General features: G+C 44.1%; 2 protein-coding genes across 4 annotated transcripts in view; one reads left to right on the top strand and one right to left on the bottom strand.

Moving 5' to 3' along the window:
• ACAD10 (acyl-CoA dehydrogenase family member 10) overlaps positions 1-16,515 on the bottom strand; it is a 51,052-nt gene extending 34,537 nt beyond the window's left edge. For 2 of the 3 annotated variants that reach the window (XM_068563557.1, XM_068563559.1), the window contains exons 1-6: positions 15,714-15,763; positions 10,940-11,139; positions 6,924-7,072; positions 5,320-5,514; positions 1,131-1,289; positions 261-420 (exon numbers count right to left, since the gene is read on the bottom strand). In XM_068563557.1, the coding sequence (XP_068419658.1) occupies positions 261-420; positions 1,131-1,289; positions 5,320-5,514; positions 6,924-7,072; positions 10,940-11,139; positions 15,714-15,721 (871 nt within the window). In that variant the 5' untranslated portion in view covers positions 15,722-15,763. Of the gene's footprint in view, positions 1-260; positions 421-1,130; positions 1,290-5,319; positions 5,515-6,923; positions 7,073-10,939; positions 11,140-15,713; positions 15,764-16,425 lie in introns of those variants that run through there. The other variant, XM_068563558.1, reaches the window with a different exon arrangement.
• A 107-nt stretch (positions 16,516-16,622) lies between these two features.
• The window catches only part of BRAP (BRCA1 associated protein), a 30,701-nt gene continuing 25,384 nt past the window's right edge, over positions 16,623-21,939 (top strand). Inside the window, exons 1-4 of the mRNA XM_068562897.1 lie at positions 16,623-16,881; positions 18,930-19,091; positions 19,767-19,965; positions 21,130-21,319. Of these exons, the coding sequence (XP_068418998.1) occupies positions 16,800-16,881; positions 18,930-19,091; positions 19,767-19,965; positions 21,130-21,319 (633 nt within the window). The 5' untranslated portion in view covers positions 16,623-16,799. The remainder of the gene's footprint in view (positions 16,882-18,929; positions 19,092-19,766; positions 19,966-21,129; positions 21,320-21,939) is intronic.

The raw sequence follows: 21,939 nt of genomic DNA, 5'->3' as shown, positions 1-21,939 counted from the left end.
AGCCCTTTGCAGGCGATTGCTGCCACACCACACTCTCCCGTGGAACAAGGGCCAAGTACACTTTGGGGATCCATAAAAAAGGAAGTCAGTGCTTTTTCCCAAGCAAAACAGAGCAGCACTCGGGTCCCCTGGGCTCACTGAGCCCACTGGCTATTTTCTTCACCACATGGCGTCTTTGTCTCCAGCATATTCCACTAAGGACTGAAAGTGAGAACCAGACTGAAAGCCTAGCCTTTACCAAAATGCAGAAACTTAGCTACCTGTGGCTTGGGTCCCCAGTAAGTCTTGGAGGTACTTCTCCAAGGAGTCCTTGGGAATTTCCATCGTCTTTCTCACAGGGTGAGTGTTTGGAACAGCCATTCTCAACGGAAAACCCAAAAGAGTTTCCAGTTCCTTTACTGCAGTCTCTGGGTCATGAACCTGGTTTCAAAGAGAATATTGAACATGGACACCCAGTCAACCCTGCCCCTCCTCCTGCCTATTCTCTAAGAGGGTACTTTCTTAGAGGGAAATATAGAAGAAGTCAGTTCTCTGAGCAAGAACTTTGCAGCCAGGAGAGCCAGCTCATGAGAAAGCCTCAGAATGAGTTTCCTCCTCCCATTTAATTCCTAACCACATTAAACTTTCTTATCTGCTGGGAAGAGTGCCAGTTAAGAGTGAATGATACTCCCTCGTGCCAGGAGGGCAGAACATTGTGCTGTAGTGTCCACTCTGTCCCTACGGGCCCGTCAGCTAATAATGAAAACCCAGACGCAGAAAGCCGGACAGAGACCCCGCCACCAACGTGGCTCCTCCTGCTTCAAAGCACTGGGGTGGCCCGTGTGTCTGGTAGCTGCTGGGTCCCCACCCAGAGCAGCATCACCAGGCCAGCAGAACTGTCACCCAAAATGTCTTAAGCCTGCCATTCACCTCCCTGTGTAACTCTTTTCTCATTCTGCCTTCTTACTTCCTATTGAAAGTACAAGTGGCTAGTCACCTAGATTTCATAATTAATAAAAAATAAAAAGACTACGGCAGGATGGGTGAAAACCACTAGAGGCAACTGCAACTATGAGTGTAAGAGGACTGCATAGAAATGCTTACACTAGTGCCTGGGGCACAACAGGGGTTCAAAAAACAGTGACCTTTACCTTAATGGTGTGAATACCAAGGCTGGCAGCTGCTTTTAGATTCGGTCCAAGATCATCCAGAAAGATGGACTCAGAAGGCTGCCGGCCTAGCCGCTCCAAGCACAGCTTGTACATCCTGGCGTCTGGCTTGCAGACACCTTCCAGGCAGGATTCCACAACCTGAGGGAGGGACAGGAAGGAGAGATGAATGTCCCTAAAAGTGGTGTTCCCACATACACCCAGTGTATTTTCTGAAAAGCAGAGCAGAAGGAAGGCAGTGGAGATTTGTTATAACAAGTAACTTAAGAGTGTCATGATAGAAAATGATGTCGCTTTTTTAAGAGGAGTGATTTGGAAATACTGGGTTACAACCTGAGGGAAGACTCAGAAAACCAAAGTTCTGGTTCAGACACAGTGAGTGACCTTGTGCAAACAGCGAAGGCACTACGGGCTTCAGGTTCATCGTCAGGAAACTGGGAACACTAACAGCCATCTTACCTATCTTAACGGTAGCTGGGAAACTTAATGAACTTGAATGTGTTCCAAAATGACATAGCAGTTTGCTAATGTTAGGTATTGTGAATGCACAGAACAGAAGAAAAGCTGCACGTTTCAGTTTTAGAGAAAGTATTTCACCATTCTCTCAGAAAGAAGGCACTGTTTACTGTTATAAAAGAAACATGACTTTAATGTCCATATTTCAGAAGTTGAAAAACAAACAGCTGTACTCAACCTAGACAGATAAATCCCACAGGATGGCTAACACCAAAGAGATCGTCAGTGGCAAAGACATGGTTCCCTTTCATGCAAAGAGCCTCCTGTATCCTGACAGCCTTGCTTCAACCTGTATCTGATCCAGAACTGGTGGGGTGCTGCTGAGGGTTCAGGAGAACCCTGAAACAGCTGTCTCAGTGTCAGGCTACCTCTGATCCAGCAACCCCAAGTCCTCTGACACTGTCCCCATGGCTTGATCTCCTGTGAGCAGGCCTAAGACGTCCATAGAGGCCTGTAACCAATACCCTCTGGTCTGCCCAAAGAATAGAACTAACTCCCTCAGTCACTCCTGAATTGACCCCCGCTCTCCAAGACCAAGGACAAACCTGAGGGCCCCTCCCTCTCCTCCAAACTCCCATTGTTCAAGGTTAGAGAAGAACTGCCTTTGCAGACAAATAAATGTTCTGAATAAGTTACTGACTCTTCCTGGTCTCCTAAGGACCTGAATGAGCTAAAAGAAGACAAAGAAGCTCCTTCTAAAGAAGATGTCAACAGTGGGTAGCAGAGAAGCCAGGTGTTTCAGACACCAATAAAGGCATCATGCGACAGGAAAGCAGCACAGCTGTACCAGCCGAGACAAGAGGAGAGGGGGAGCAAACCCTGGGGATCAGGGCCAAGTCTCACAAGCAGACATCTCCTCTCATAGGTGAGTACATTTGGAGAAGTGAAAAAATTCCTGAGATTTAAATTGGATAAGATCCCTGGACTTCTTGTGTTCTATTTTGCCAGATGAAAAATTTCTGGGGTTGTGTTTCACAACAATGTGAATATACCTAAAATTACTGTCCTGTATAATTAAAAATGGCTAGAATGGTAAATTTTTTTTTTTCATTGTACTACATTAGCATTTTTAATTTACATTTTTAAAAAATTTTATTTATTTATTTTTGGCTGTGTTGGGTCTTCGTTGCTGCACACGGGCGTTCTCTAGTTGCGGCGAGCAGGGGCTACTCTTCGTTGTGGTGCACGGGCTTCTCATTGCAGTGGCTTCTCTTGTTGTGGAGCACGGGCTCTAGGTGCGCAGGCTTCAGTAGTTGTGGCGCGCAGGCTCAGTAGTGTGGCTCGTGGGCTCTAGAGCAGAGGCTCAGTAGTTGTGGCACACGGGCTTAGTTGCTCCGTGGCATGTGGGATCTTCCCAGACCAGGGCTCGAACCTGTGTCCCCCGCACTGGCAGGCAGATTCTTAACCACTGCGCCACCAGGGAGGTCCCTAGGATGGTAAATCTTGTATCGTGTGTTCTTTACAATAAAAAAAAAAATGTAAAAGTTTTTACTTAAAAAACAAAGTAGATGGGGACTTCCCTGGTGGTCCAGTGGTTAAGAATCCGCCTCCCAATGCAGGGGTCATGGGTTTGATCCCTGGTCGGGGAACTAAGATCCCACATGCCACGGGGCAACTAAGCCTGCGCGCCACAACTAGAGAGCCCGCGTGTGGCAGCTGCTGAGCCCGTGCTCTCTGGAGTCCACGTGCCACAACTAAAGAGAAGCCCGCGCACCACAACTAAGACCCAACGCAGCCAAAAAAAAAAAAAAAAGACATTACCCATTGCTTACACCTGGACACAAGCAAAATTTCAGACATAAAACATCCATACTAAAAAAAAAAAAAAAAAAGTAGATGAACAAAATTTAAAAGCCACATACACCACAGCAGAAACAGATTTCTGTGACATTGAAAAGTTCAGGAACAGCCTCCAGTGATGATGGGGATCACAGGAATGATTCCATTAGCTTTACTTCTTCCAAAATAATTTTTTTCTTTATAGCTTTAGAGAGCAAAAATGTAGAGCAAAAATGTAAACCCCTGCTCTTGAGGAAACAGATTTTCAAAATTCCAGGTCTCCTGCAGACATAGAATATGAAAATGGATCTGAAAAGCACACGCTAGAGAGCCTGTGAAGCCTGAATAAACAAGTCCATTGTTTTAAAGACGCTCACAAGTCCTTAAGTAGTTGAAGGACCCAATATGAGCCTGGCCAACTGATTCTGTCCAGATGAAGATACATCCCCATAGCCACACTGGAGGGAAGGAATCTCTGAAAATAATTACAATGTATTGAATACTTACCTATCTGCCAGGCACTCTGTAAAGTGCTTTGCATGCATTATACTCTGGGATTCACACAGCTACCCTAAACGAAGAAAATTCCTACTCCTGAACTACAGGTGAGGAAACTGAGGCCCAGAGAATCAAAGCTACTGCTTATAGCAAGCTGCAAGACAGGATTCAAATCTGGCTGAGGTCCCTGAGCACCAGAAGGGGAGGATGCTTGGAGCAGGGCTGTGCTGTGGACCAGCAGGGAAACCAACAGTTAAAGTGGGCAAGGAGCCAGGCAGCTGTGCAGAGGGAAGAGAACTCTATCTCTGACTGGCTTTGTACAGGAGGAATGAGGAGGTGGGAGGTGAAAGGAGCATTAGGTTGGGTCGTTAATTGCCCATATTTGTGCTCTGAATTTTCTGCCTGTCAATCCAACTAGACTTTATGTTCTAAAATAGCACTATCCAATAGGACTTTCTACAATGATGGAAATGTGACACTGTCCTGTCTGACATAGTAGCCACGAGCCACATGTAGCGACTGACAACCTGAAATATGGCAAATGCATATTCCAGAGGGCAGGGCTTGTGTCTGTCACATTGAACACAGTATCCCCTCATGCCTAGCCAGTGCCCAGCACACAGTCACTGCTTAATGACAATGTGTTTTCCAACCGAATGAAGTTTAAGCAAGTCAATAATTCAGTAATTCATATCTGTCCCAGGATAACGATATACTTTCTCTTAGGGAAATGGGGAGTCTTTCACAGAAGTAACCTCCTGGCACAGAAGACCATCTCCTGACTCAGAATCTTCTCAGGTACTTTCATAGTCTAGCCCTTCATGTGCTGTCCCATACGGTAGCCACTAGCCATATGTGATTATTTACATTTAAGTTGAAATGAAATAGAATTCCTCAGGGCCACTAGCCACATTTCAAGTGCTTAATAGCCATATGTGACTAGTAGCAACCATACTGGACATTTCCTTTACTGCAGTAGGTTTGTTTGCACAGCACTGGTCTAAGGATTAATGCCATAGAAATAGAGAGCAACGGGGTTGGTCTTTGAAGAGAAAAGGTCAAAGGGCCCGTTAAGAGGCGAGGGCTGACGAAAGTGCATGTGTTATCTGATGACTAAGGTTCAACTCCAGAATGAAAGGGAGTCTCTAAAGCTGAGGTTTCAACCAGTTATCAAAGCCCATAAATGACTGACCTTGCTAAGAGCTCAGTGATATTTTACAAGTCCTGTTTCCCACCTGTTATGTTTAATCCTAACTGAGTCAAGTGTGTGAATAAAAAACCCATTCATTCAAGGCCAACTGAGAGGCAGCATTAATGCTGCATCCTGAAGCAAGGACACAGACTTGATTCGGATTATTCTGGGCCACTGTGAGCTTACCACATCAAACTGTTTCCAGTCCAGGGGCAAAAAGCTCTTCCCATTGGGAAGATAAAAATTATTGCTCAAGACTGCAGTCTGAAGGCCTTTAGCCCGAATCTGAGTTATGGCCTCAGTCATCACTGGGAACTGCTTCGCCACTCGCTCACTGGTCAGCAGAGAGAAAAAGGAGTCCACGGGCACGGAGGTCTTTGACTAAGAATCGGGGAGGGGAGAGGAGAACCAGCCATCATTAAGAGTAAGAACAGCTTGTCACCAACACAGAAAAACACATATTCCTGGCTTCCTACCACTACCTGGTGTAAGACCCCAGGCCTTTGGCTTGCTGCCAAAAGGAATTCCCTCCCTCAGCCCTTGTGCAGAACTTTGTATATAAGGTTGTAAAAAGTGGCTTAGAATTAGAGTTACAGTGGTTAGGGAATGGAGCTATTTATATCAGTATTCCAGTTAAATGAGTTCTTTATTTCACTCACTCATTGTCAATTTTAAAAAGATTCAGAAGCCCCTAAGAGGTACATTAAACTCTATAAGTGTATTAAGCAGATGTAATTTAATTTTTAATGATCCAGAGACATTTGATGATTCTGCAATGCCTGCAACTTCACCATTACGAACTGAATGTCAGTTTCTGATCAATTTTTGTGTTTTTAAATTCAATCTCTGTGGGTTTTGAAAACCCTTATTTTATCATGTTTCAAAATCTGCAAGGCCAAGTCTGCTATTTTGATACACACGCACATTTTACAAGAGCTTTATTGAAATACAATTCACATACCACCCAACTGACCCATTTAAACTGTAAAATTCAACGCTTTTTAATATATTCACAAAGTTGTGCAACTATCAACAAATCAGTTTTAGAACATTTTCATCACCCTAAAAAGAAATCCCATACCCATTAGCAGTCGTTACCCATTCCTCCCCCCGACACCCCAATACTCCCAGTCCTAGAAAATAACAACTCTATTTTCTGTTTCTACAGATTTACCTGTTCTAGACATTTCAAATAAGTGGAATCATACAATATGTGGTCTTTTGGGTTGGCTTCTTTCTGTCACTTAGCAGAATGTTTCCTATACATATATTTAAATATTTATTCGTTTATTTAAAATTGAGGTAAAAACACATAATATCAAATTTACTATTTTAACCACTTTGGGTGACATTAAGTACATTTACTGTTATGTAACCAAAACCACCATCTATCCACAGAACTTTATTATATCTTAAATTATATTTTAGCAGGGTTATTGTGAAGGTACATGAGTTAATACAAATAAAGAGCTTAGAACAATGCAGAGCCTTTCCAGAGAAAGGCTCAATGTTATTACTGCATTAAACAAGCTTTCTGATCAAAGCCATTATACAACTCCAGCTTCAGATGAACAGTAACTGATGGAGAGGCTTAGTACGTAATATTTTTACTTTTTCATTCGTGTAGTTAAAATTGAGTACCTGGGGATGGAAGAAATAGCTTAAAATCTTATAACAGGTTATTAGGTTTTCCCTTCTTTATTTTTAGTTTAACCAACTTAATGGATAAGTGTTGCAACCACTATTCTAGGCAAAAAGAATATGGAAATTCAAGTATGTTTATCACTCACAATTTCAGAGCAAAGTCTCCCAAATTTTTGTAGGAACTCCTCTGTTGTTATCTCTGCTCTCATAAATTTCATCCAGGGCCCATTTTCGCCACCTGAGATCAAGGCCTTCAATATAGTTCCAGAAGGGATATGATTCTGTACCTCCCATTCTACCGGAAGTAAAACATATGGTAAGTGAAACAGTAATATATGGACAAACAGCTGGGGTTTGGGGAGCAGGGGAAATACCATACAAGTTCCTGTGGCATCACTGTGGTGCCAAGTGGGTTCTATTGGGAACTCAGAGAAATTCAGGAAATGGAAAATCTCAGCTTGGACCTCCAAGGGAACAGCAATAATAATCTGTGTAACTGAGGGGACCATACTGGTGCCAAGCGTCAGGTCCATACCACCACCTTGAGATGACTCTGGACACTGCAGTACGAATTTTCTTCCCTGTTCTCTCATTGGCTGGTTCATATATATTAGGTCACTCACACAGTCCTGGCACATGGTAAGGAAGTGCATTAGGGAATAAAGCAGATTCTGACAGCACTCCAAAACAAGCCCTTCATTTTGTAAACCATAGTAATCCTTCAGAGCAGTGTAGCTGGTACACTGAAACATTCACCTGGGGGCGCTGTCTTTGAGAAATAAAGAACAAAATTCTGTCCATAAAGAGCTAAGGCAGTGGATGGATTATTATTGTGTATACTGGAAACACTGGAACAGGGGTTACTTTTTCTTGTACAAGGGTGTTTTCTCTTTGTATAATATACCTGTTATGGGGCAAAAATATATACAGCATTCATAATTATATCTAAGATATATCAATAAAATACATTAGCACATATCTTTTGTTTAATGTAGTACCTGTGCATTGAAAATATTTCAGACAATATAGAAAGGTATAAAAAAGAAAGTTAAATGACAAAGCAATCCCATTCTTCAGAAATCACCAATGTGACCAATTCAGTATGTCTTTTGAGAATAACAGGACTTTCAAAACTCAATCCAAATAATAATACATCTTTAATTTTAGAACTAAAGTTAGAGCATTTTTTAGGATCTTAGAGCTGGCAAGCATGCAAGGAAAGGGGCACTCTCATATGCTGTTGATGGGGGTGTAAACAAATACAACCTCTATGGAGTGCAACATTTTAAATACACATTTACATTTGATGTAGTAATTCTGCTTCCAGGAATTTCTCCCACAGATATATTTATAAAAGTAAGCAAAGATTATGTACACGGCTGTTGTGCAGAACTGCTCACAATAAAAACTAGAAACTTGCATGTTACTAAAGGGCTTGTTAAATCAACCATGGTACATCCATATGATGGAATACCTCGTAGATGTTAAAATGTATAAACTAGGCCAAGCGTTGGCAAATTATGGCCTGGGGGCCAAATCTGTCTCCCATCTGTTTTTGTAAATAAAGTTTTATTGGAACACAACCACACCTACTTGTTTACTATTGTCTATGGCTGTTGCTGGCTCCAATAGTAAAGCCATACAGAGACTGTATGGCTCGTGAAGCCCATCTAGTGCCCTTGACAGAAAAAGTTTGCTAATCCCTTAACTAGACCTATGCCTACTGATGTGGAAAATTTGGCAAGATATTCTACTGGGTCAGAAAAAAGGAAAGGTACGTAACAGTGTGTACAGTATGACCCAATCTGTGTAGACACAGTTTACACACACACACACACACACTCACGTATGTATAGGCAATTTTTGGAAGGATAAACAAACTTTTCACAATGATAACCAATGAAGCCTAGGACTAACCAGGGAGGGATGGAGGTGACAGTAAGAAATTTGTCTTTGTATTTTTTTTTTTTTTTTAGGTGCACATTTATTTATTTATTTATTTATTTATTTATTTTTTATTGGGGTATAGTTGTTTTACAATGTTGTGTTAGTTTCTACTATACAGCAAAGTGAAGGAGAGTTCCCTGTGCTATACAGCATATCTTTGTATTTTTAAAAATATCCTTTCAGCACCAACTATTTAATAAATGAGGTTGGCATAACTGAGTTTCTGTATAGAAAAAATTTAATTAAATCCCTGCTTCTCACCATCACAAAAATGAATTCCCAACAGACTAAATACCCAAATCAGAAAAAAAAAACCCTCTAAAAGTTAGAAAACAATATGCAACGTCTTTATGAACGTGAAGAAAAAAACGACTTCCTTAGCCTAGTCTCATAACATGCAAGCCATAAAGAAAAACACAGATGATTTTGATGACATCAAAAATGAAAATTTGGGTATGGCAAAAACATTACAAATATAAAATAAAAACACAAGTCAATAATAACAACAACCACAAGACTTACTAAGTGCTCCAAAGATTCCAGGCACTGCTGAATAACATACCATTTAAAAGTATGAGCAGGATTTGAAAAGGCAGAGGTGGCAGGGAAGGGTAGCTTTGATCAGAGAGAACAGAACTTGCGAAGGCACAGGAGTATAAATACATTTGACAAGTTTAAAGAGCGTCAAGTAGTCCAAGGTAGCTGAAATGTGGGCGTACATAGGAAATGGTATGACGAAAGGACATGAGAGCTGGCTGTGAGAGGCCCTGGAACCAGGTAAAGCTTCTGGTTTTAATCTAAGTGAAAAAATGCAGGCCCTCAAGGATTTGAAGCAGGAGAGGGAAGGGATAAGATGTGTGTTTCAGAAGGGCAGTTCCAGGCACTGTGTGCAAGGTGGTGCAAAACCCAGAAGGCCAGAGGTAGAGTTAGGAGTTAGGGGGCTGATGTGCCAGTGCAGGCGGGAGAATTTAGGAATCTAACTTCTGTAGAGGCAGTGGCAGTGGAAAGAAGCGAATAGGTTCTCAAGACATTCTGGAGAAAGCTGAGAAAATCCCTGCCAAGTAATCTTTATGTTCTCTGTAAAAGGAGACTTCGCTGTCTGCCAAGTATGAAGGTTTGGTCTGGGGAAGTATGGTGGCTCCGGGGGGAGTTTGGAACAGCCCTGTAGTGACTGCAAGAGGAATATGAGTGGAGGAATAGAGAAGCTGAGGGCTCAACTGCAGCTGGAGCCAAAAAAAAAAAAAAATAGCTCACCTAACCAGTTAGCAGAGCTGGGTAATTTTGCAACCAGGGGCACAGAAAACCTGAAGTTGGGTTGATTTAGCATAGAAAACTGCCCAATCAGCAACCACAGTAAGTCAAAAGAACAGGGGCAGCTGTTTGGTCCTTCTTCCTTCCTGCTGGCTAGAATGGGAATGTGATGGCAGAAAGTGAGGCAGCCAAGCCTGACCCATGTGGTGAAAGTGGAAATGAAGTACGCTCACAGCACAGCAACACAATGAAAAGAGCCCAGGGCGCTGACATCACAGAGCAACACACTGGCCCAGACCACCTACCTGGACTTTCATGTGCAAAAGAAATTAACTTCAGTCTTGGTTCAGTCACTGTTTTGTTAGGTTTTCTAACACTTCAAGCCAAACAAATCACACTTAAGTCAGTTGAACTGAGTGGGTAAAAAGGTAATACCAGGAGGGGCTGAAAAAGGAAGGATCAGAGCCTAGAGGTTTGATCTTGTAGTAGCAAAAGCAGGTTTAGAAGGGAGGTTGGTGGAAAAGGAAAGGCTATGATCAGAGCGGGGAGGGGGGCTCAGAGAGGATTTCAGGATTCAGAAGTAGTTCTCAGGGAAAGGTAGTTAAATTCCACCAATAACATTAACAACAATAACAACAGCAGCTCGTCGTTTATTGAGAATTTCAGGTGAGCCAAGCACTCACCCTGCTAATCAAGTGCTCTCCATGAATAATCTCATTTAACCCTCCTCCAACCCCAAAGAGGTAGGTACTATCATTAGCCGTCATTTAATGATGAGGAAACTAAGACTCAGAGCAGTTAAATAATTTGCCCAAGATACTCAGCCGCTAACTGTTGCTTGGAATTTGATTCAAGAGCAAGTATAGTACCCACTGGGACACACTGCCATCTCCCCTCACCACCCACCTTTCCCCCACCCCTACCCACCGCAGTCTCCAAAGGTGAAGTAGAATGAAGAGCTCACCTGCAGCCACTCTCCCTGGAGAAGGAATGAGAACTCCGCCCATGTCAAAAATCACTGCTCTGTAGGTGCCGCCTCCAGAATGTGTCCATCGCCAGGCTCCCTGGTGCCTGCCCTGGACATGTTTCACAAAGACCGCCCTCCAAGCCCGCTGGAGCCGTGCAGACTGCAAAAGCCGCCTTAGGCACATGTTGGGGCCGAGGCTGCGGAGAAGGCACAGGACACAGTTTGCCGTCACTGCCGCCAAGCAGACCTACACCCTGGTGCTCAGGGTGGCACCTGCACACCTCCTCTGACCTCCAACCAGGGCTTCAGACACCACCAGAGCGAACGCAGTATCTCCGCCCTCCCTGACCACTCCTTGCCTAAGTTCCTTGGCTCAGGAAAGGGCTCCACCGTTCTCCCAGCCACCCAAGCTGGAAAACTGGATTCACCCCGACTTCCCTCAGTCCTCCAGCCAGACACCTCCGCTCCGGGTGCTGTGCACGGCCCATCCTTCCTCCCGAAGCTCTCCATCTACCTCTCTCCACTCTCACTGCGTGATATCAAGCACGGACCTTTGCAACGGCCTCCTAACTGGTCCCCCTGCCTCTTCTCAAACCTCATTCTTTCTTCACTCTTCAACCAGTTATCATTCAAGATTGCAAATTTGATCATATCCGAACCCCATTTAAAACCTCCAATGGCTCCCCATTGTCCTCAAGATAAACTCTCAGTTCCTTAACCTGCCTGAAAAGGCCCTCTGAGTTCTGCCTCTCCCCTTTTGGCCACAGCTCTCCCTCGTATTTCATCTTAACCAGGGTGATCGGGACACTCAGGTCCACGGCAGCTTCCTCAAACACGTGATGCTCTCCTCCTGCTGCCAGGCCTTCGGGTATGGTGTTTCCTTGGCCTGAATGCTCCCTTCCATCTGTTACATGACTAACTGCAAATTGTCCTTTAGGCTGTAGTTTACCTGTCACTTCCTTCATGAAACCTCTTCTGGCTACCAGAAGAGACCAATGAGCAGCATGCCCTGTACCCACCTCCTCCTAGCACTCACGATGCCACCACACCATCACCCCTCCTACAGAGCAGGGCGATGTCCTCCTGATTGTTCTCCATTGCCTCTTTTCTAAACTTACTTTCAAAAAGTTCGGGAAAAAAACCAAAATACACATAATAGGTACACGTGTATATAGATATATAAACATGTATAGACAAATCAAATGTGGCAAAATGTTAATAATTAATCAATCTTGGTGAAGGGTACATAATGAAGGGTATATGAGAGATCATTGTACTATTCTTCAACTTTTCTGTAAGTCTGAAATAAAAACCTGGGAAAAAAACAAAATAATTAAACCAAATTCTATTTGCAGTCAGTTCCACTTGAAAATCTTGAAGCTTCTCATGCGATGTCTATGGTTAAAAAGCTTACTAAGAAGCAAGTTAGAGCAAAACAGGTTGGTAAGACAGCCTGCCTGTTCATGGGAGTCACTTTAGTGCCACCATAAGGACTAAATAAACTCTGTAAGATTCTAAAGAAAGGATTCTTTTTTAAAAAATATTTATTTATTTATTTGGCTGCGCTGCATGCGGGATCTTTGTTGTGATGTGCAGAATTTTTAGCACCGGCATGCGGGATCTAGTTCCCTGAGCAGGGATCCAACACGGCCCCCTGTATTGGGAGCACAGAGTCTTAACCACTGGACCACCAGGGAAGTCCCTAAAGAAAGGATTCTTCTTTTTTTTTTTTTAGAAGTATTCGTGATGCCATTCTTTATTAAGGTATCAAATAACTGTATCTGGCCAGACAGCCACCTAAAGAAAGCATTCTTAAGAAGCAAATGTTCAAGATGACATAATGTGCTTCTTATGTAATTGGAAATTTGCTGGATTGGCGCATGAATGCTGAAGTGAAAAATGTAAAGACTGATTTGCATTTTGGGTTTTACCTACGTTCCTACGCCATGTCCAAAGTTAGTGGTGGAAGGAGAAATTTATTTATAGGCTCCTAAAAGTGTCAACACATTCTCTGTGAGGGCTTAACAGAGATGAAAACTGTCTCTGGATCTAAAGGGCTGACTTTCATCCGCATTGAGGACACTGCCCTCCTCATAATCCTGCTAATGGATAAGTGGGCAACGCTCCCACGACTACCTTGCTTCTTCCTTCCAACTAGAAATGATAGTTCTAGCCACTTCCCAATGCTCTCTTCGGAGCAGGTTAGCGCTGTGATTTCTCATACCTCCTGGTACCTCCGTGGTACATGCCCACTGACTGGAATGTCTTCGCCTGTTTATCTGCTGGTAAATTTACACTATGTTTTACATCACAGCCTCAGCTTTACCTCCTCTAGAGAGGCTAGTCTTTCTTTTTCCTGGAAGACTCTGAAACTACTTTTTTTTTTTTCACTCTCATTGCTTCTTCTCCATACCTTCACTAGGAAACTTACCCCATCACACAGTTCCTGTTTTCAACTCTATCTGCTCCTCTACTTATCAACTCCTTAAGGAAAGGCCTATCTTACTTCATCTTTGTATATATCCATCCCCTAGGACCTAGCATGGTGTCTAGACACATAGCACATGCTCAGTAGAAACATGAGTTGGAAGGATGAATAAACTGGATGAATCAGAAAATAGGGGGTAACCTTCCTTTGTGGCACAGTGGTTAAGAATCCGCCTGCCAATGCAGGGGACACGGGTTCAGCCCTGGTCCGGGAAGATCCCACATGGCGCAGAGCAACTAAGCCTGTGTGCCACAACTACTTAGCCTGCACTCTAGAGCCCGAGAGCCACAACTACTGAGCCCATGTACCACAACTACTGAAGCCCATGTGCCTAGAGCCCGTGCTCCGCAAAAAGAGAAGCCACTGCAATGAGAAGCCCGCGCCCCGCAAAGAAGAGTAGCCCCCGCTCGCCGCAACTAGAGAAAGCCCGTGCGCAGCAACGAAGACCCAACGCAGCCAAAACTAAATAAATAAAATTTAGGACTTCCCTCGTGGTGCAGTGGTTAAGAATCCACCTGCCAATGCAGGGGACACGGGTTCAGCCCTGGTCCGGGAAGATCCCACATGCCACGGAGCAACTAATCCCGTGCACCACAACTACTGAGCCTGTGCTCTAGAGCCCGCGAACCACAACTACTGAGCCCATGTACCACAACTACTGAAGCCCATGTGCCTAGAGCCCGTGCTCCGCAAAAAGAGAAGCCACTGCAATGAGAAGCCCGCGCCCCGCAAAGAAGAGTAGCCCCCGCTCGCCGCAACTAGAGAAAGCCCGTGCGCAGCAACGAAGACCCAACGCAGCCAAAAATAAATAAATAAAATTTAGGACTTCCCTCGTGGTGCAGTGGTTAAGAATCCACCTGCCAATGCAGGGGACACGGGTTCGAGCCCTGGTCCGGGAAGATCCCACATGCCACGGAGCAACTAATCCCGTGCACCACAACTACTGAGCCTGTGCTCTAGAGCCCGCGAACCACAACTACTGAGCCCACGTGCCACAACTACTGAAGCCCGCATGCCTAGAGCCTGTGCTCCACAGCAAGAGAAGCCACTTCAATGAGAAGCCAGCGCACCGCAACAAAGAGTAGCCCCTGCTCAATGCAACTAGAGAAAGCCCGCGCACAGCAACGAAGACCCAATGCAGCCAATAAATAAATTAATTAATTAAAAAACAAAAAAAACCCAAAATAACCAAACCGTCTTAAAAAAATAAATAAATAAATAAATAAAATTTAAAAATTTAAAAAAAAAAAGAAAATAGGGGAACACAGGGGGCAGGCATAGTGATTGGCAGCCACAAAGAAGTGTAACAAGCCCAATTTGCCCATCTCTAGAGAATAATTCTAGTTCCCTGGAACTGGCATTTTCCTCCTCTACCGTAAAGAATATGTCTTCTCTCTGTCTCTCAGAATGAGGTCAGTATGATGATGCAGATTTGCTATCTAAATTATGCTTTCATAAATATGCACACATAGTGTATGTTTCCACATATTAAACAGATAGTTTAGTAGAGATTGAGTGTTGGCTCTGGAATCAGATTGCCTGGGTTCAAAGTCTAGCTCTGCCACTTGCTAAGTGTGAGATCCTGAGCAAGTGACTCTCTCTGAGCCTCAGGTTCCTCTTCTGTTAAAATGGGAACAATTATACTACCTGTCTCATGAAGTTGCTGTTACGATTACATAAGATAAAGTATGTAAAGCACTCAAGTTAGTACCTGGCACACCATTAAATGTTATCTACTACTGTAATATACTACTAAAAAGTTCACATAAGGGACTTCCCTGGAGGCCCAGTGGTTAAGACTCCACACTTCCACTGCAGGGGGCACGAGTTTGATCCCTGGTTGGGGAACTATGATCCCACATGCCAAGTGGCATGGCCAAAAATTTTTTTAAATAATAATAATTTTTAAAAACTTCATGAAGTCTCATATATTATATGCATATAGCAGGTGCAAATGGCATATGCAGTTTCACAAAAATCAGACGGTCAGTGGGGCAATTTTGGCTCCAAGGGGACGTTTGGGAATGTCTGGAGACATTTTTGGTAGTCACCACTTGGGACATGCTACTGGTACCTAGTGGGTCAGGGCAGGGATGCTGCTAAATATCCTATAAAGCATAGGACACACACACACCCCAAAGAATTATTGAGTCCAATAATGTTAATAGTGCAGAGGTTGAGAAACCCTGATATAAACAGTGTATACTGAAACTAACTCATAGGGTGCAGCCACAAGCTATAAATATCATTTGGTCACATTATATGCATATACAGTCCACACACCTATACATGTCCACGACGTGCTGTGACACACCTTTACATGTAATGGTAGCATATACCTAGAACAGCGTTCTGTCACATATGTGCCATATATGTATTGACTGTGGCTCTCCATGTCTACATGCTAAAGGCAGTCTGAGGTACTGGAAAGAATGCTGACTCTCAGAAAAACTGATGTAAATAGAGCCACAGGCTCTACTCATTTCATCATCACAGCTGTATAGGGATATTATCCCAATTTTACGCAAAATCTAACTCAAAGTCACAAAACAGGTGAACAGGGCCTACTCATTAATAACAGGAACTGCGTGTTCATCTCATTCACCCTCAGTACACATCTGTGAAGAGATGGGGCAGGGAGTGGGACCCAGATGTATCTCCATCTCTGGGCGTTTAACCAGCCCACCGCCCTACCTTAACAGAATCAGAAACCCTGCAATCGAGTCCCGACTCCCGATGGGTCCTCAGAGAAGCGTATTCACCTCTCTGAGCCTCAGCGCACCTGTCTGTAAAGCGTGGCTGACACAAAGCAACCCTGCCTACAGCTAGAGCGAGAGATCAAACAGGACAAAAAGAGGCCAGAGCTCTCTGCAGGGCGCGGGTTCCGCGGACAATTCGGAGACCTCGTGGAGCCAGAGACCCCTCGCCATCAGATGAGCTGGGATGAGGGAGAGGTCTCTCAGATAGGCTAACTCCGGTCTGGGCGCACACCCACCGATTCGTCTACTGGGGGCCCAGCTTCCGGTATCCCAGTGACGTGCCACCTCCACAAACTCTTCGAGATCCCGTCCCGAAGGGCGCAGACTCACCTCCCCGCAGACACGCCAGTCACGTGCCTGCCTCCGCACCCAATCAGAGGGCGCGCTGATCCGAGCATGCGTAACCTCACGGGTCACGGACGGCGGCCGGGAGGCGGAAGTGGAGGGTGTTGTGGCTCAGACGTTGGCGATGGAGCTGCTGCTGCTGAGGCGGCTGCGGCGGAGCTGAGGCGCGGCGGCGGCGCTGCCCGCCCCGGGCCGCTCGGTCTCAAGGCTCGTCTCCCAGCCTCGCCTGAGCCCTCCGGGGCTCGCGCCGACCAGCGCCTGCCCTATGAGTGTGTCACTGGTTGTCATCCGCCTGGAGCTCGCAGAACACTCGCCGGTCCCCGCCGGCTTCGGCTTCAGCGCCGCTGGTGAGTCCGCGGCCTTGCCGCCTCCCCCGTAGCCCGCGCCTGGGCCCCAGGGGCTCGTCCTCCCAGAGTCCGGGTCCGAGGACGGGCCGCGACGAGGGCTTTCGCCTCAGTAGGAAGCCGAGAGGTGGTTGGGATCCCTCTCATGCCCTCCGTCCTTAGGAGGTCTTCCCAGATGTCACCTCTGGGAAGCCTTTCCCGGTTCCTCCTTCCTGGTGCCTCCCTATCGGGACTCTGTTTATATTTGGCGCGTCGCTCTCTCCGCCCTGGGTTGGGGCCGAGTTGTGCGAGTTGGTTTCCTCTACGTTTTGTGAAGGCAGAGACGGAATCCCCAGCTCGCTGACGGCCCCTGGTTTAATTAAATCGTTCCTCTTTGAAAGACTATTTATTTAAGCGCCCTGTAGCAGTAGTTATACTTGTAATTAAAACGTGTACACTTCTGGTATCCAAGCACTGTACTAAACTCTTCGTGTGCACTGTTTCTAATTATCTTCATGTAACCCTATTAGTTAGATGGGTGTATGACCCTTTTACAGAACTGGGAAGCTGAAGCCCAGGGATTAAGTGCCTTGCCCACGATCATCTGTCAGTGGCAAAACGGGTATTCTGCCTCAGAGAGCTGGACTTGAGAGTCTGAGCTCCTCATTCCCAGCCACACAGCCGCCTCAGTGGGGAATGCAGGTGTGGTTTTGCTCCTTGGACCTCCAACAATTACCTAACAACAACATTCGTTCAAGAAATAGTTTTTGAATGTTCACTCTCTGTTGGAGCTTTAGTTGTGTGCGGAAAGGGATGTGGTCCTTGCTTTAATGGCACCAGCAGTTCAGTTCATGGAGACAGATGAAGTAAATAATTACAAAATAAATGTAGGGACTTCCCTGGTGGCGCAGTGGTTAAGAATCCGCCTGCCAACGCAGGGGACACGGGTTCGAGCCCTGGTCCGTGAAGGTCCCACATGCCGCGGAGCAGCTAAGCCCATGCGCCACAACTACTGAGCCTGCGCTCTAGAGCTTGTGCTCCGTAGCAAGAGAAGCCACCGCAATGAGAAGTCCGTGCACCGCAACGGAGAGCAGTCCCCGCTCACCACAACTGCAGAAAGCCTGCACGCAGCAACGAAGACCCAGCACAAACCAAAAATAAATAAATAAATTAATTAATTAATTTAAAAAATAATAATAAATGTAGAATTACAGCTGTGACAAATGTGAAGGAAAGGAAAAAAGAGTTTGGAAAGCTATTACAAGAGGATGTGTCCGGTTTGGGGAAGGGGCCTGGGGCTGGTAGGGATGGTGTCGTTGGAAACTTCCCTGAGTATGTGAGTTTTGAAGCTGCAAATTAAAGATTGAATGTGATTTAATAGGCTACTGAGTTCTGAAAGTCAACTAAATTGACATAGGTCACATATACACTTCTACATGGGTCAGTCATTGATTCATTAATTTATTCAACAGATCTTTAAAGAGCTTCCAATGTGTGGTAGGTACTGTAAGTGCAAGGGATACAGTGATGGGCAAAACAGGCCTGATCTCTGCTCTGATACAGCCTATATTAAGGATATTCCAGTCGAGTTTCCAAATTCCTTTTCCATTTTTGTGTGTTTTAGTGATTTAAGACAATGATCATGGATTTCCAGGGCATGATAGCATAAGGGTGTTTAAGAAGACTACCCCCAAAAGTTGTTAAAAGTTTTGTTTATTAATGGACTTGATGCCTTCATTTGGGGCTCAACACACAGTTTCACTCTACAGGTGTTACTAAAATGTTGGTTCATCTGAGCATAATCACTCTCGAAGCTTTTATCTCGTTCATTTGCTTTAAAGTGCATGGTTTTCACTAGAACAGTCCTGCATTGCTGAGTTTATTGCACCAGGCATTAATTGACTGTCAGGCACTGCAGGAGCCCCAGAGGTGAGTGAGATGACCACTGCAAAGGCACCTTACAGTCTTGGGGGAGGGCAGCAGAGAGAAAAGGAAAACCTATGGATGGATACATTGAGAGTAGAAAGGAGCTTGTTTTATTATCAGGTATTAATCATTCATGTGTTCTTTAGTCGGGGAAATGTCTGATGAGGAGATCAAAAAGAAGACACTAGCTTCAGCTGTAGCCTGTTTAGAAGGGAAATCACCAGGGGAGAAAGCAGCGATCATACATCAGCATCTCGGCCGTCGAGAAATGACAGATATGATCATTGAGACCATGAAGGCCAACTCAGGTATGCTTCCTAAAACCCTAGAAGACTATCTTTTGTAACGTAAACCCACGGTTGCCTGTTTTATACGCGGTGTTCAATGAAACATACTTTTATCTTTTACTGCCTTTGTGCCTTACATGAGGTCGTTAGGCCGCATTTCAGCTTCTCTAAATATTTCTCCTAAATCAATCCTAACAAGCTAGGTTGACAGCTCTACTCAGTGAGGAGAGCTACTTACCACATAGGTCAGGGGCAGATCATGTTGAATCCAGGTAAACATGTTGTGACTCCCCCTGCTCTGCCAGCTCATTCCGTCCAGGGGAATGGAAGTGTATTGCATCTCCAGCGTGGAGAACTGGTAGGTTTGGTTTTCGAACTTAACAGCCCTGAATATTTATCCCACTTAGGAGTGCACGATGGAAGACACCTGCCTTATTGTGGTACTTCTAAATGTAAAGGCCACTGTTGAGTCTCTGAGGGTGTTAATGACATTTGGGGCGGGTGGCGGTGGGCGGGCAAAGAGCACTTCCTAGTTGAGATGCCCCCACAACTCTGCTGTTCTGTGAATGTAGTTCTCAGTGCAGTACATTACAATTTCTCTTCCAAAGTTTATTCTTCTACTCAAAGTTTTCATCTGATTAGAGTCCTTCAGCATATTTCCTATCAGTTTATAATCCAATTTTTGGTTTGTGAAAGATGAGCTGAAAGCTACAGTGGAAGACAGGAAGTCTTCAGAAGCATCCCCCACTGCACAGAGAAGTAAAGGTCACAGTAAAGAAGGTGTAAACACTGCTCCGGATTCTCCATCCAAACAGCTTCCAGACCAGATTTCGTTCTTCAGTGGAAACCCCTCCGTTGAAATAGTTCACGGTATTATGCATCTGTACAAGACAAAGTAAGAAAATCCTTTTCTCTTTTGAGTTTGTCTGTTTTTTGCCATAGGGCAGAGAAAAATCTCTTGCCCTGAAGGGAAGTGGGTATTTTAAGCTTCAAAGGGATAGTACTTTCATATACTGTGTGTTAAAGAATTCTTAGATGTTTTATATATGGTTAACTCTCGTACATTGGGTCAAAGCTTCTTAGGAAAGAATCGTGTAGATTCACTTGAGAAAATACCTAGGAAAATATTCCCTGAGAAGGTAGGCATGCAGGTGATTGGGAAATTGAAAGGAAGGAAGATAAAAAAGAAAAGAAAAGAAAAATTCTAAAAGATCCATAACATCATTGTAGACTCATGTTCCCACCAAATCTTTACTAAAGAAGCTGCTAAGAAGTCACATAATGGGTTGCAATTTCATCACATCATTTTACCCCTTTCTGTGGTCCAAACAAGGCTTGCTGGAGGCCAAAGGAAAGGAAGGGTTTTGCTAGTCTACAAGCTGGGCCACCAGCTCCTTGGATAATTGGTAGCTGATCTCTTTAAAGGCTGTCCTTGTTCTAACTTGTTTGCTAGGTTCCCACTGGGAAGCAGAATACTCAGGTAGTCATTTTGGATCACAGCTATTGAAGTGAGTTTGCAGCATTTCAAAAGCAAATTGCATTGTGGGAGGTTTTTCTTTCCCCTCTATTCCAGCTATTCCAACCCAGCAACACTTTCTGTAATCTTCAGAGTCATATTCTCATGGTTCAGAATTTTCCTTCCTACATTTAGAGCTCTTTTCTCTTTGAGACCCTTTGAGAGAAGTCCGTAGTTTGAGTTGTGCTTCTACATTATCTAAGGGTAGTTCTTACTAGAAAACTAATGAGAGCAAAACACAAACTGCAGATTTTCCTGATGGAGATTTATAACCATAACAAGCCTTTAACTGAAGATTAAAAATATCAGTGCTGGGTATAATGTAGAACATTTCAAAGCTTACCTTAAACTCCATTGCAGGTATGTTTAAGGGATTCTGCATTTACCCATGTAGTGTGTATTTTCAGGTAGAATAACAAGCTGTTTAACTTGATTTATAAAGCATTACACTTTTTTTTCTTGGACATAAAAGTTGTGTAATTAGTGTTGTTTGCACTAACTATACCTCATCTATTCAAGACAGTCTAATTATTGTCTTATTAGTAAGATGACCTCCTTAAAAGAAGATGTGAGGCGCAGTGCCATGCTGTGTATTCTCACAGTCCCTGCTACAATGACCAGTCATGACCTTATGAAGTTTGTCGCCCCATTTAATGAAGTAATTGAACAAATGAAAATCATCAGAGACTCTACTCCAAATCAGTATATGGTGCTGATAAAGTTTAGTGCACAGGTAAAAGTTAAGATATTAAAAGTCTCTTTGCCACAGAAACTGTGTTTTTGAAACTGTTTGATACTAGCCGTGTGTGATTTACTGCATTTTGCACTTCAGAGTCTTGATATATTCTAGAGTATTGTTGTAATTCTAGAAATATTTCTAAATTCATCAGCAGACACGCAGTTCTAATTCATACCTGCTATTTTTTATAAACCGGATTAAGTATGAAATCTAGGGTTGTGTGTGTTTGTTTATCCAGTAGTAACCATTCCAGTAGAACAAGAGTTCCCAAACTTTCTGAAGTTAATCCTGTATTATTATTTGCCTTTATAAAACTGTGCCCCTGCTTGTATCATCCTCTTTTTAGTAGATATTCTCTGGCACATTTTAGAAAACAAAATCAATTAAAAAAAAAATTTTTGGTGACAGGAGGGGTTTTGTTCACACTCCTTGCATCGTTAAAGATGCTTTAGAGTTCTTTTTTTTCTTTCATGTATTTTATCTATTTATTTATTTTTGGCTGCATAAGGTCTTCGTAGCTGCGCACATGCTTTCTCTAGTTGCAGCAAACTGGGGCTACTCTTCTTTGCGGTGCGCGGGCTTCTCGTTGCAGTGGCTTCTCTTGTTGCGGAGCA

The sequence above is a fragment of the Eschrichtius robustus genome, chromosome 14, assembly GCF_028021215.1.
Source record: "Eschrichtius robustus isolate mEscRob2 chromosome 14, mEscRob2.pri, whole genome shotgun sequence".
Classification (NCBI taxonomy): domain Eukaryota; kingdom Metazoa; phylum Chordata; class Mammalia; order Artiodactyla; family Eschrichtiidae; genus Eschrichtius; species Eschrichtius robustus.
Note: the sequence above shows the minus strand (reverse complement) of the source record. Positions and strands in the feature narration are given on the sequence as shown.